The 14944-nt window shown below is 37.9% G+C and overlaps 2 protein-coding genes across 6 annotated transcripts; one reads left to right on the top strand and one right to left on the bottom strand.

The window, feature by feature from the left end:
• Positions 1-5324: 5324 nt before the first annotated feature.
• Positions 5325-10026, top strand: LOC122314705 (U-box domain-containing protein 44-like). 2 transcript variants are annotated; one of them, XM_043130242.1, is made up of 4 exons: positions 5325-5623; positions 6457-7028; positions 7126-7435; positions 8273-10026. In XM_043130242.1, exons 2-4 carry the CDS (start codon positions 6474-6476, stop codon positions 9847-9849), a joined length of 2442 nt encoding a protein of 813 aa, XP_042986176.1. In that variant the 5' UTR covers positions 5325-5623; positions 6457-6473; the 3' UTR covers positions 9850-10026. The 2 variants fall into 2 exon arrangements, with proteins under 2 accessions (XP_042986176.1, XP_042986177.1); XM_043130243.1 differs by lacking the exon at positions 5325-5623 and adding an exon at positions 5748-6349.
• A 577-nt stretch (positions 10027-10603) lies between these two features.
• Positions 10604-14670, bottom strand: LOC122314706 (F-box/kelch-repeat protein At5g42350-like). Of its 4 annotated transcripts, none has more exons than XR_006243862.1 (3): positions 14395-14670; positions 11582-13581; positions 10604-10891 (listed from the first exon to the last, which is right to left on the bottom strand). XR_006243862.1 is itself a non-coding variant. In XM_043130245.1 (2 exons), the coding sequence occupies exon 2, from the start codon at positions 13482-13484 to the stop codon at positions 11748-11750; it is 1737 nt and encodes a 578-aa protein (XP_042986179.1). In that variant the 5' UTR covers positions 13485-13581; positions 14395-14670; the 3' UTR covers positions 11374-11747. The 4 variants fall into 4 exon arrangements, 2 of the variants coding, with proteins under 2 accessions (XP_042986179.1, XP_042986180.1); XR_006243863.1 differs by lacking the exon at positions 10604-10891 and adding an exon at positions 11374-11442; XM_043130245.1 differs by lacking the exon at positions 10604-10891 and having other exon boundaries at positions 11374-13581.
• Between the last annotated feature and the right edge of the window lie 274 nt (positions 14671-14944).

Below are 14944 nucleotides of genomic sequence, written 5' to 3'. Positions count from 1 at the left end.
GAAAATATCCCAATACTTAAAACATACTTCATACATAAAGATCCATTGAATAACTAAGATCACAGCACTATTCCAAAATAGTTATGATCCAATAGTACTGGAGATGCAACTCCATCGTACAAATAGTAATTTAACTACTATATTAACATTAACGACGCACCGTCGTTCAGTCGACTGTGTCTAGTTGGTCAGCTCCTGATCCTCCTTCAGGTCCTGTAACAAGATCTACCATTCGGGGGGAATGGTAGTTGGGACTACCACAGTGAGATTTGATTACAAATCTCAGCAAGTTAACAAAAAACTTCCATACAGACTAATGATGCATGGATGACAGTAAAAGCATAAATGCATAATCAAATTCATAAGTAATTAAAGCATAACTTAGCGTACAACATAGCATAATTGACATAGCTTAAATTGAATCATGAAGTGAACTTGACTTAGCATGAACTTGCTCTGAAACTTGACTTAGCATGAACTTGCTCTGAAACTTGAATTAACATGAAAAATACATACTCCACAGTTGTTGTGGCCCCATGTATTCTACGTGTAAATACATACTCCACAGTTGTTGTGGCCCCATGTATTCTACACAAACTTGACTTAACATTAAAAATACATACTCCACAGTTGTTGTGGCCCCATGTATTCTACACAAACTTGACTTAACATGAAAAATACATACTCCACAGTTGTTGTGGCCCCATGTATTTTACGCATCACAATTGTAGTTAAATACATACTCCACAATTGTTGTGGCCCCATGTATTCTACACAAACTTGACTTAACATGAAAAATACATACTCCACAGTTGTTGTGGCCCCATGTATTTTACGCATCACAATTGTAGTTAAATACATACTCCACAGTTGTTGTGGCCCCATGTATTATACATAAACTGAATATACTCAAGATGAAACGTGACTGGAATATGAAAGGACTGAAGCCCTGACGTAATATAACGTGACTTGAACATAATTTGAAATACATAACCAACTTGAGATAGTAACATTTCGTAACATGCCATAACATATAACAGACAACATATTTAGCATGACATATTTGTAATGTATAGTAATACATGACAGAATATATTGTGTAACAGATAAAAATTGATGACAGAATAAATTCTGTATAATAGACAATTACATGATAACTTGGCATTGCATGACATATATGATAACATACATAAATACACTGTAATTCTTTTACTTAGCACACATACACAGTAGACTGCTAGTAAGTTAAAAGCTAACTTACCTCGATCTCCGCGTTTCTTATAAAACCTCAAGCGCGATCACGAGGAACTGTAATTAGTGATTCTAAAAGTTAGTACTAAATCACTAATAATTTGAAATATGGAAAAATACTAACTTAAAGAGTAAAATTTCCATTTTACTTTCTACATGTAGGAAAATGACCGTTTTACCCATAACTTAAGGATTTTGCATACTAACTCCAAAAGTCACCAAAATTTACATGCCTCATGTAAATTTTATCCTCAACTCAAATATCAATTTAGAAAAATTTAAAACTAATCACAACTATTAAAACTCCATAGGGCCGAAATTCTCATATGCTATTTCTATTGATTTTTGTTTCTAACTTGTTTTGATCAACCTTTTGATCTATGACTTATAAATATGTGATCTTCAAACCAAACAATCACATGGTTTAAAAAGATGTCCTAAAACATATATAAGCTTATAATTCAAGATCACATGGTTAAAAATTAACCAAAACATAAATTTAGCCAAGAACATCCACACTTTGGCTTATCTGAAATCTCTTTGTATAAAATTTCATATCTTTGAAACTAACATCAAATATCTTCAAAATAATAATATAACATGTATATAAGATGCTTAGGATCCTCCAATAAAATTATCAAAGTCATTAGAATAGGTTTAGACCACCAAAGAGTTAAACTTCTCAAAATAGAAACTGTTTTTCTTCTTCCAGTTTCTAAGTTTCTAAATCTAAGAAAATATTTCATCAAAACCTTCAATCATGCAAAAATCCTCAACCAATAGTCATATATACATGTTAACAATACTCCATAAAAATTTCGGACCAATATCTATCCATTAGCTTGGTCAAAAACTCCAAACTATAACATATTCTCCAGTTTATCTCCCAGAATGACCTTTCTATAGTTTACACAATATTTGACTGACCAAATGATCTTCAAATGGGGCAAATAAGATATCCATGTAAACTAGACTCAAAAAGGAACAACTTATATGAAGGAGACTTTATGATAAAACACTTACAACAGCTTCGAAATGGGCATGCAAAAGAACTCCTAAAAGCTGTCCGAGAGATAATGTTTGATATTCTTTTAAAGAAACGTGTAAATGAAGATAAGTTCGTGGGTGATGGCTGGAGATGCTTATGGAAGAGATAAGGGAGATGATAAGGCTGGAGTTGAGAGTTGAGTGTGGTTTTCTCCTACCCAAAATATCTATAAAATATTATCTCAAAATATTCTATCCAATAATATCTATAAAAATCAGCTCAATATATTTTCCAAATGTGTATTTTGCTTAGGTGTCATGATCTCACACCTTGATTTCCTTCACAATTCTATCTAATGGTTTCTCTTTGTGCCAAGTATCTAATACTATTCATTATGTGTGGTTAAGATCTTGCCAAGTGTCCAAATAAAATATCGCTATCCTAATTTGGACATTTCACACTATGATTTTGAAAACACTGCGCTCAGTACATTTACCGAGGTTACTATTCACTCCAAAAATAAACGTAATAAACTTAGTACTGAAAAATTCTAAATATTTAATTAAGCCTAGTGGTGTAGACTATAATGTATTCTGACACTTTTAACTATCTCAAATAATTAAAATCGCATTTCTAGCACCATAGTGAGTGATAACACTAACTATGTTGACAGGCTAAAATTTATGCGATTAGTCGATTCGTGTAAACTTACAGAGTTTTCACGAGGTTCCTAAAGTCAATAGAAATTCCTTAATTGAATTTTTAGTGGGCTGTTACAGTCTAACCCCTGTCCCGAATCCTGGGTGTCGTTTTTATACATGGGATCTGGCACTAGAAGCCCATGCTCTATGGTAAGGGGAGGTGTCCCCTTATAGCTTCTTCAGCCATGCCCATTTAATGCGACGTGACCCTCTAGGAGGGGCATTTAATGCGGTGTGACCCTTATCTTGTCTGTCTGTCGTGGGTGTGATGCATCAGATTGCCTCTTCCTCTTTGTTTGTTGTTAGAAGGTCATGAGTCCCCCGCCTATATGAGCTATCTGCCTATTTTACCCCTTCAAGGGTTGGGTGACACGGTAGGGAATCAGACTCATAGTGTCCCCTATTTCTCTTTCTCTCGATACAAAGGCCCTACATGGGTTAGGGTTTATTCATTTAGCCTAGGCTTCTCTTGCCTGAGCTTGTGATCTTGGGCCTTAGACCTGAGGGGTAGAAAACCCCCTAACAATCATTATCTTATCATATTTTTATATCATTGTGATCTCATTGCATCCTCATCTTCATAACCATCATAATTCATCTTATTACATCATTTTTCATAATCATCATCATCTCATCACATCACATAATCTTTTCATATTATTATTATCGAGACCATCCTCTTAGTTTCATCATTAGCATTATAATGCCTCTAGAAAAAGTCATAGTATATAAGATTAAAATGAATGGCTTAATGTACAAATGAATTTTTCCCGAAGTCTGACAATGATATTTGTACCTTTTTCTTATTTTGTAAGATAAACTTAATTCATTTTTTATTTTTTATATTGTTGGTGTTTGTGATGTTTATTATTGTTGTTGTATATTAATATTTTTGTTAATAAAAAATGCTAGTCCTACTTACGTTTGGGTCTTGATAAAATTTTTTTCTCTTTTATTTTTTTTTATTTTTTTACTTAGTAATTAAGGAAGTATTTTTAGTGATTTTGTGATTTAAAAAAAATATATTTAAAAATATAAAAAAATGAATAAAAAAATAAATTTTTTTTTACTATTTGTCAGGACGAGTCTCGTGCTACATCCTCAGTGGATGTAGCACAACTCTTTGTTAATTTATTCTTAATGTTTGCGAAAGATTTTGTGATGATAAGTTGTTAATAGACTAAGTTATGTTGAAATTGTAATAGAATTACATGTTTAATATATTATTTATTACTTTTATACCATGTATTTCTATTTATAAGAACTTAAAATAAGTATTGTAAAATATTTATAGTTTTATTCACTTTCTCTATTATTATCATTATTGGTGGCTTGCTTTCCTAACTACAAGTATATATGGACTATGCCTCTTCCATTCTTGTGTGGATGGAATAAGTCAACAAAGGGTGTAAACCTTCTACTTTACGCAATAAAACAAAATATGATTATGTATTTTTTTTTGGACAAATATTAGAGAGTGAAATAGCTAAAAGAGCTTTTCCTATTATTTTGCAAAAGCATCTAGTTTCCATTAGGGATGCCACCCACACCCGTAAGACAAATGGCTCCAGATCCATTCCTCGCCATATGGACCGGGGGGTCGAGTTAGGCCCCAGGCCCTTATTGGTGGGTGCCCCCCATCTAGACGTTGGGCAGCAAATAAGCGTCACCACCTTCTCGCTATCCTGTCTAACACCACATTTTTTAACAAAAATTAACAAACAAGTCACACAAAGCAAAGTTACAAATGTTACAAATCCAAATAAAATCACAAACAAACTTACAAATGAAATTAAATGAACTTACAAATGAGAAAAATCTTACAAATTCAACAAAAAGCCAATTCAAACTTACAAAGCTAAAGATCAATCCAAATAAATAATTAAAAGCAAGTAATAATTGTCTTGATTTGTGCACAGACCCACGGGCCATGAGTCTAAAGTGATGTACGCACAAATTTTTGGTAGATCTTTATGACCCATGGTCACAACTGTGGGTCATTAAATCGGCATCTCCGTAACTCTCGATCGTAGCCGTGGATCTTTAACTTACAGATGCATGTTAACGACCATGTTCTTAGGTTGTAGAGACCCACATCCAAGATGTGATCATACCACGGTAGACTGTGCCTTGGCCATGAGTCGTGATCTCGGTACCAACGTGGAACTGACCTCCATTCCCTGTCGCCCGTCTCCCTTTCTCATACTATTGTAGTTTAACAGCTTAAAGCCTCGGCCAGCCTGGTTTTTGGAGCTTGGTGGGTTAACCGCGAGGTAAACCTACCGGTTAACCAAGATGGGCTCCACACCCACACACTCTTATCTCTCGTACGACTGTTCTTGTCTAGTCAACCCTCTTACATCTTCCACGAAATGTACGCGCTGTATTATGATATTACTTATGTGGCTCTTTTGTTCTGTAGCGTTCGTTGCTTTCCTGATTCACCACAAAGCCCCTCCTCTTTCATTTTTCTCCATTTTTAAAACATCCACTTCCAGCAACAACAGCCTTTGATACTAATTGCTCTCAGCGAGTTTAAAGTCAATTCTTATTTATGGAACAAGTGCTCCGTATCGGAGTCTTCTCTGCTCAACGAATCCACCCAGTGATCATTGCCTCCAAACTGTGAGACTAGAATTAGGGTTTCCTTGGAGGCAAGTTGTTCTAGAATTTCGGAGTAAAGGTATGTTCTTGGTATACCCTTCTTATCGTTTCTTTTTATTTATCTCTTTCCTTCTGTTTTCTAATTCTCTATCCGTGTCTTTTCCTCCTTGTGCTTCTTTGGTTGCTTCCGATCGCTTTGAAAGAGCGGAGGCAAATTAGGGATGGGTTTAATCTGAATTTTCCGGAACGCACCTTGACGTGAATATTTGAGATTAAAATGGTTGCGTTCAACGATATTGATTAAAACTTGGTCGTCATTTTTACGATCAATTTGTGAGGGGTGGTTGCTTAAATTTAGAAAAGTTTGGGATTTAATTTAGAACGGATTAAATTGAATCTTAGGATTAATACCATGCTGTTGTTCTTGTGGTTGAATGTAGTTAGTACTTTTGGCAAAGTTTGGCTCAGTTTTCTTGGTGTCCATATATTTCAAATGATGCTTATAATTCAGGGGATTATAAGATTTGCTTTTTGGTTCAAAATTGGATCATATCTGGCCAGATGTACGAGTCTTAGATGAAGAAGGGGGATTTGGAGTGGTTATTCGAGGTTTGGGAGTTTGGGTCCAACATAGTATTTTACTTGGAATGAGCGCTTCTAGGGTCTTGTTTGCTTGCTTACTGCACATAGCTTAGTGCGTTTCTCTACGAAGTGTCTGTTTCTGTAACATGTTGCTGCCTTAAAAGAAGCATGATCAAATTCTGAACTTTCCATGTCTCACTTCCCTTGATGAGTTGATGTTATTGTAAGCAGCTTCCTTTTTTCCCCTATCACAAAAATGATTTAGTTGTATCTTCTTGCATTACTTCTCTAATAGTCGTCTACACTTGTTTTACCTTATCTATGTCACAGGGGATAATTTAGATGAGATGGCTGATAACTGGGATGGGAGTTTTGACCTTGGCAGCCAATCAGATGAGAGCAGTCAATTTGAAAGATTATACCTTGAGCCTATTTATGATGCATTTGTCTGCCCATTGACAAAGCAAGTTATGCGTGATCCTGTTACCTTAGAGAATGGGCAAACTTTTGAACGAGAAGCAATTGAAAAGTGGTTCAAGGAATGCAGGGAGAGTGCAAGAAAGATGGTGTGTCCCTTAACGCTGAAGGAATTAAAAAGCACAGATCTGAAACCTAGTATAGCTTTGAGGAACACCATTGAAGAGTGGACTGCTAGGAATGAAGCTGTTCAGATTGATATGGCTCGTAGGTCATTGAATCTGGGGAGTTCAGATAGTGATATTCTGCAGGCTTTGAAGTGTGTCCAGTACGTATGCCAAAAGAGCAGATCCAATAAGCATATCCCACGTAATGCAGGGTTGATACCCTTGGTTGTTGACATGTTAAAGAGCAGCAGCCGTAAAGTTCGGTGTAAAACTCTGGAAACTCTTCGAATTGTGGTGGAGGATGATGATGAGAATAAGGTTTTTATTGGTTTATGATTCTCTAAATTGTTTTTATGGAATCATTGGCATGGATAGGCTTAGTGCCTCTTGTTAATGGTCTCTTTTTGTTTTGCAGAAAATGTTGGCTGAGGGAGACACTGTGCGCACTATAGTAAAGTTCTTGTCCCATGAACTCTCCAAAGAGAGGGAGGAAGCTGTATCTTTGCTGTATGAGCTCTCCAAATCCGAAACATTGTGTGAGAAGATTGGTTCGATCAATGGAGCAATTCTTATCTTGGTTGGAATGACAAGCAGCAATTCAGAGGATCTTTTAACTGTTGAAAAGGCTGATAAAACGCTAGAAAATTTGGAGAAGTGTGAGAACAATGTGCGGCAGATGGCTGAAAATGGCAGACTGCAGCCTCTTCTGACGCAACTCCTTGAAGGTGCTTGCACTGTCAGTCTTATTTTATGCTTATTTCATTGATTACAAAAGCTGTACTCCTTGGCCAGTTTCTTTTCCCAAAACAAACTGGACTACAAAAATGTTGCTTTTCATGTGTGTTTAAATTAGAATTTATGTCGAGCGATATCCAAGTCTCACTCGATTACTGAGCTCCCTAATTTCTTGTATGTACAAATACATAAATAGATATTATTCTCACTATTAGAAAAAAGCGTAAGAAGCATAAGCTGATTATGCAATATTTATGCCCTGAGATTTGATAGTTTTTAAGGAATCTTAGAATTATAAATTTTTGCTGGACTTCTTCTTTAACCAACTATGTAGGTCACACTGTTGTTCAGACATGTCCTGCTTCTTGCAGGGGTAGAGCAAGGAATATTCTGTTTTGCTTGCTGAAGTTAATTGTTAAAGATAATGCATGAATGTGCAAGTAATTATTACTCGATTCAAACCAAACTTCAACACATTGCCAAGTTATGAGCTAAATAAGGTAGCTCAAATATTTTACATACTGATTGTACCATCTTCAGTTGATTTTCATCTTTTTTCTTGAAGAGGTGTTGATGTTTGGGTTGAATATGGTACGAGGCAATCCAAATGCCAAACATGATATTCTGAAATGAGAATTAAACTATTTCTTGTACGAGATCTGTAATCCTTTCTTCTAATCATTATTATTTGGTAGCTGGAGAAGTAGAGTGGTGGGTCCACCTTAGCAATTTAAGAGTTCATATGTCGTAGGATTATTTTTTTTTTATGAAGTAACAGTCAGTTAAAGAAATTCCAGATTAACTCGGTTCCCTTGTTCTGGTTGCAGGGCCACCAGAAACCAAACTGTCCATGGCTGCATATCTTGGTGAGCTGGTCTTGAACAATGACGTAAAAGTCATTGTGGCCAAAACTGTCGGTTTATCTTTGATTAATATAATGAGAAATGGAAATATTCAGTCAAGAGAAGCTGCTTTAAAAGCTCTAAACCAGATCTCATCTTATGAGGCAAGTGCCAAAGTGTTGATAGAGGCTGGGATACTTCCCCCTCTTGTGAAGGATCTCTTTGCTGTTGGTTCCAATCTGCTTCCCATGAGACTAAAAGAGGTTTCTGCAACAATTCTCGCTAATGTTGTGAGCTCGGGTTATGACTGTGATTCTATCCCAGTTGGATCCGACCACCAGACTCTGGTCTCAGAAGACATAGTCCATAACCTACTACATCTCATTAGCAACACAGGTCCAGCAATCGAGTGCAAGCTTCTCCAGGTTCTTGTTGGGCTCACTAACTCTCCAACTACCGTTGTTAATGTTGTCTCTGCCATCAAAAGCTCTGGTGCTGCTATCAGTTTGGTTCAGTTTATTGAGGCTCCACAGAGAGATTTGCGGCTAGCTTCCATTAAACTTTTGAAGAACCTCTCCCCACTCATGGGTCAGGAATTGGCTGATGCCCTGCGCGGCTCAGTTGGCCAGCTCAGCAGCCTAATTAAAGTCATATCAGAAAATATAGGAATCAGTGAAGAGCAGGCTGCAGCTGTTGGCCTTTTAGCTGAACTTCCCGAGAGGGACTTGGGCCTTACCAGGCAGATGCTGGATGAGGGTGCCTTTCAGATGATCTTCTCTAGAGTTGTTAGGATCCGTCAAGGAGAGACTAGGGGCAGTCGATTTGTCACTCCATTCCTAGAAGGGCTTGTACAGGTTCTTGCGAGGGTTACATTTGTCTTAGCTGATGAACCTGACTGCATTGCTTTCTGCCGCGAGGAGAATGTTGCTGCGTTGTTTATTGAACTGCTTCAGGCCAATGGACTAGACAATGTACAGATGATCTCTGCCACGGCACTGGAGAACTTATCACTAGAATCCAAGAATTTGACAACATTGCCAGAGTTGCCAGCACCTGGTTTTTGTGCCTCAATCTTCACATGTTTTAGCAAACAGCAGGTCATAACTGGATTGTGTAGGCTCCATCGAGGAACATGTTCACTAAAAGAATCCTTTTGTCTTCTGGAAGGACAGGCCGTGGCAAAGTTAGTTGCTCTTTTAGACCATACAAATGAGAAGGTGGTTGAGGCAGCCCTGGCGGCATTATCTACTTTACTGGATGATGGTGTTGACATTGAACAAGGCGTAACAGTGCTGTATGAGGTAGAGGGAATCAAACCTATACTCGATGTTTTACTCGAGAAAAGAACAGATAATCTGAGGAGGAGGGCAGTTTGGGCTGTAGAAAGACTTTTGCGAACTGAAGATATAGCCTATGAAGTTTCTGGAGATCCAAATGTGACTACAGCACTTGTTGATGCATTTCAGCATGCTGATTACCGAACCCGGCAGATTGCCGAGCGTGCCTTGAAGCATGTTGATAAGATACCTAACTTCTCTGGAATCTTTCCAAATATGGGATAGGCCATTTCTTTAAGTTGATGAGTACAAGTACCCGTATGTAACTCTCCTTTTGTCTGGAGAGTTCTGTTTCAATGGTGGCTTGGAAAGCATAAAGTTGAAGGTAGATAATGTTGTATACAGCCTTCCTCATTTTCCCTTTGTTGAGGTTTTTTAAAGCTGTTTATTTGTTCTGAATGATTCTATTCTATCGACTTGTATTGCACAGCGCTTGAATTGAGTGGGGGAAATTGTTAAATTCTTTTATAGGGATGGTCTTACCTTTTTAACAAAGCATAAACGGTGGGATTGTTATGGGGTTCCACCATCACACAAGTATTGATCTCCCATGCACCTTAATTATCTTGATACAACGCAGGAATTTGCTATGTACATGCGTTCGGCCATTATCCACATTGAAACATCATATAAAATTTAGGAAAAAGTTCCATTTTGTGCTTTTGAATAGCAACCGTTTTCCAATTTGTATCATAATCTAACAAAATTAATACTTGGTATCTTTAAATTACCGAATCTTGACAATTTGCATCTTCAGCCAAAATCTGACAATTAAGATTTTGCTATATATTTTATTTTTCTTCAATGACCTTGTCATTGTGTAAAAGGTTAAAAACTGCTAGCTTAAGGTGCCTATAGATAATTTTGGTAAATGTATGGCTTGTCCATTGTACTCAATCCTTGAGGTTGTATTTTGTATGTAATAATGGTTTTTGAGGTTTTAACGGAGGTTGATAAACCAAAATTTGAAAACAAAGCAAAAGGTAAGTATCAGTGTATCATAACCCAACGATTAGACTTTCGATCGAACAATGTGAAGTTACTTCCTCACAAGATCATGCTATTGGTAAAGCACCGTTCGCATGAGTGCATGCTAAATGTTCTCCACTGCCACAACTAGAAATGCCCAGAGCAATCTCAATGCCCTTTCCGTTTCACATACCCAGCACAGCCATAACAAAGAGTAAAGAACAGTACTCCCTTACTGGCATTACATCAGGTTCAATCAGAATAAAACTACTGTAATCGATGCAGCCCAAGTTCCCTCCTGCATCTCCAGAACCAATTTCATAGAAAACATGAGGGGTTGTCTCGGTCCTATCAACCGAACTTATCATAGAATTCAAAAAGTTTTTCACAAACACATTAAAACACAACTAAAGATATTGTTCAATAAGACTGAACAAGGGTACACCTGAGAGAGAGGTGGTTGTGGCATAAAAGTTACAGACTTTTCAAGGTATGGTCCTTCGTGGACAAGACACGAGTCTGTGTGCATATGGCTTAGAATCTTTTAGCTTCTTGAAACAGCCATGAACCTAAAATCCTAAACTCTAAAACATAATGTAGCATACTAGGTCTGAAACAACATGGTCATTTTATGAGCGATTGGTCATTTACCTATAAATTTATATCGCCAATCTTCTTAAATTCTCAATTACTGGCCATCTAATGTTTGTGCTCAAATGATATGTTTTTGGGCGATATACATTATATGATTAATACCAAAGTAAATTTCAAACAAGTTAATGACAGATAATAAGATACTTCGATTCAGCGACTTGATACCCATGAGGTTCTGAAGGGCTATAAATTGAGCTGAAACAACATCCACAAATTGGACGTTTACCAGGAAAGAAATATACCGGTGCAATATATGCAAAAGCAAAAGTACAGAATCAATTGTATGAATTGTGGTGGAATAAATTACATCAAATGTTACACAAGCAAGCCATACCTCTAGTCGCCGCCGGAATCAGGAACTGAGACCAGATGTGTAGTGTCCAGGATTATGTCCAAAGAATTCCAAACAGAATTTTCCCAGTTGTTATGTCCTCTCAGAATGACCATTAGGGATAAGGACGTCTTTAATTTTCTGCACGAGTTGCAGTTTACAATAGGCTTCACAGATGTAGCACTGCCAGTGATTTTGTTGTGCATGAAGAAGCATCAAATTCATGAGTTACATGATTCCTTGTAATATGGCTCCATTTAGCCCCATCAGACACGTCACATACAGTCAAGAAATCCAAGACCTGACCAAATATTTTGAACATTTCAACCCCAAATATCAGGTTTCTGTCCCCGACAAATGCAGCATTCCAGTCCATAGGAGCATCAGGATGTACCGAGGCCTCAGTCCATGTAAGATGCATGAGATCCAGCTCCCAGAGTTTCCTGACAGCCTTGTTTCTTCGGCCTATTTGACCGTCTCCTTCACACCAGGAGACAGAAAGTATGAATAGCCGCCCATTACAAGATACAAGTTTTGGATGGTACTCGTGAACATAGGATGGGAAAGGAGTCATTTGGACCCGAATCCAGTAACCTCTTTCTATGTCATATCCTGCAAGTTTATCAGTCTCAGAATATACATAAAAGACACCTTTACAAAAAACACCAGAACAAACAATTCCCAAATCTACAGGCATCCTCTGGATTTCTGTCCATTTATTTGATGCAGAGTCATAGATTTCTCCAGAATCCAAAGGCTCATCCCAAGATCCAAGACCTCCAACAGCAATCAGCACAAACCTTCGACAGCCCTTTGTGCCCAACTGATCACTTTTTTGCCTAGTAAATTTGTATGACTTTTTATTGGGCAACAATGAAGCCTCGTTTTCTTCCAAAGCATTTCTGCATTGTCTTCTTAGTGAAAGCCTGTGAGGATCCTCGTAAACATCTGAAACCCCACCAACCCGTGATCTGGAAAAGCGTCTATCATGCCGATTTTGATGACTTTGATAGATGGAAAAATCTGAACTGACCTTGGAAACCCCTAAAATAGGCATTGACCTCCCATACTTCATAGATGCAGCTTTACGCCATGATTTAGTCAAGGGACTAAACACTAGCACCCCTTTATGTGTCTTGAATGAGCTCCTGTCCAACATCCCAAAGTTGGTCAAGCTGGAACAACCTCCAACGATATATATATCATCCTGAATGCTGGAAACAGAGAACATGAACCTTCCCTTTAGAATATCAGCATCTATCCTACGCCATTGGTCTAGAGAAACATCTAATGCATGTATCTCGCCAGAGCAATAGCCATCTTTAACAGCACCAAAAAGAAACAACCATGGATTCTGATGTGAACCTTCCCGTCTCATGTGCAGGAACCTAGGAGTGGTAGTTAGGTATCGCCATTTCTTGCAGACAAGGCGGGCAGTCATAAGACTTGTCAGTGGGAGCCTCACCAAGCACATTTCCAGAATATCATCTGGAAGAAATATGTGCATTCTACTGTTTCTTACCGATTCTTCAAGTTCAAAATCCTTTTTACTATTTTTCTTCCAAAACTTCTCCTTCACCCCATATGAGAAGCAATCCACTCCAGTTTCCTCAGTGCCACATATCATTTTGTATCCCTTTCCTTCTTCACTGGAACTTGACCTTCTTCTGCTACTTGGATCCCGAAATTCACCACTAGTGTCAGCCCCTACTTTGCAACCACCACCTCTACCATATAAAGTAAGACATCTCAAAGAAACCCCCCGCACATCATCCTCTTCTTCTCCTCCACCTTTGGACTTCTTCTTCCACTTCTGGCTTACACTTCTGAAGAGACGTTTCGACACACTCAAAGCCTCAAAATCTTGACCAAGAGATTCTTCTCCAGTCAATTTCTCAGAAAACATTCTGTTCTCTAGTCTTTTGCCAGAAAAAGAACATACCCACTCACTATCTCACAAATTGCAATGATACCCATCACTAAACTTGCCTGCCGGCATTCATCTGAAACAGGAGAACCAAGAAGCATTAGGCCCAAACATTAATGTAGAAGAAACTATGACTGAAAAGACGTCTGCTTCAAGAGCACAAAAGCATATACAATATATATAAGCACCGAGCAGAAGTTGAAACCTTTCCTTATTATTCGTGCACAGAGAAATACATCACAAGTTAAGAGAAACTAATTAGCCACAACATTTCAATAACCCGGTGCGATTCTCCTTGAATCGAAAGGCTAGAACAAGGAGTTAAGCACGACCCAATTCAAGAAATAACGGAAAAACAACAAAATAAATGGGTGTGATGAAAATTCAATTCTAAACCCGAAAATTTACCTAATTAATCGGTAGAATTTACAGATCCGCTGCATCGAGTGCATAATTAAGCTAAAAAGAAAACGTTTATAACAGGTTATGTAACGGTCTTTCATTACACTGTATATCCTAATCCATCAATTTTCGGAACTGTTCAAATTTGTTTGACATAAATGTGGAAAACCAGAGAAAAAAAAAAAAAAAACGCAACATGGAATCGGGTAGAACTACACGAATCACGTTCAAAACAAAATCCTGAAAGAATTTTAAAGCGAGTTCTATAGAGATTCAAAAGCCAAGAACGAAGCAAGAAACAAATGAAAGAGAAAAAGCACCGTTTGGTTGTGGAGAAACAAAAGGGGAAACTCGAAATCTAGAAACGGAAACGTAGTACGGCAACAGAATTCAAGTTCCTTCTCTTTCCTACGAATCCTCGTCGACCAAAATGTCGGAAAAACGTAGTCCAAAGCCCAGAAAACACAAAATTAACCCAAAAACTCACATTTCGCAGCAATGTGAAAGCGCCTAGAGAAACCAAAGCAAATCTGAGACGAGATTGGATCGTTCGAGCTCAGGGGAATGGGCGAGTAATCTTGTGATTATCTGGATGGAAAGCCAGACAGAGATCGATCATAGAGAGCCTGAAAAACAAATTTCAAAAAACAAAATGTGGGGTTTGGTTGGTGTCGGAGGTGGAATTTAGTAAAGCGACGCAACACTGATCCAAAAAGCGACCCAACAGCTTCGGCTCCTCCCCTCTTTACTCTTTATCCCAATTCCATTTGCATTTGTGCATTCTTCCCTGTGTTTCTATCTGCTACAATCTTGCCCACGGAGATTATTGTGCTACTCATATCTCTCAGCCGTCTGATTTTATCGCGGGAGTCGATATGTCGTCACGGGTCATTGTCGTACTTTTTGTTTTTTCTTTACCTTTATAAATTTGCTGGGGCTTTTTGTTTTGGCACGAGTGTGAGTGTTAACACGTGCGAAGTGAGAATTTTCTTCAGTAGTTGGTGAAGGGTGGAACCCATCATCCTGTTTCCCCTCTC

Source organism: Carya illinoinensis, chromosome 7 (assembly GCF_018687715.1).
Source record: "Carya illinoinensis cultivar Pawnee chromosome 7, C.illinoinensisPawnee_v1, whole genome shotgun sequence".
Classification (NCBI taxonomy): Eukaryota; Viridiplantae; Streptophyta; class Magnoliopsida; order Fagales; family Juglandaceae; genus Carya; species Carya illinoinensis.
This window is presented reverse-complemented; position numbering and strand designations above follow the sequence as displayed.

Bases quoted from the DNA above. Each gene is read 5' to 3' on its own strand.
- LOC122314705 (XM_043130242.1), top strand. From the start codon at position 6,474: ATGGCTGATAACTGGGATGGGAGTTTTGACCTTGGCAGCCAATCAGAT. The intron at 7,029-7,125 runs GTTTTTATTGGT...TTTGTTTTGCAG, and splicing joins AGGATGATGATGAGAATAAG to AAAATGTTGGCTGAGGGAGA. The intron at 7,436-8,272 runs GTGCTTGCACTG...TTCTGGTTGCAG, and splicing joins TCTGACGCAACTCCTTGAAG to GGCCACCAGAAACCAAACTG.
- LOC122314706 (XM_043130245.1), bottom strand. From the start codon at position 13,484: ATGTTTTCTGAGAAATTGACTGGAGAAGAATCTCTTGGTCAAGATTTT.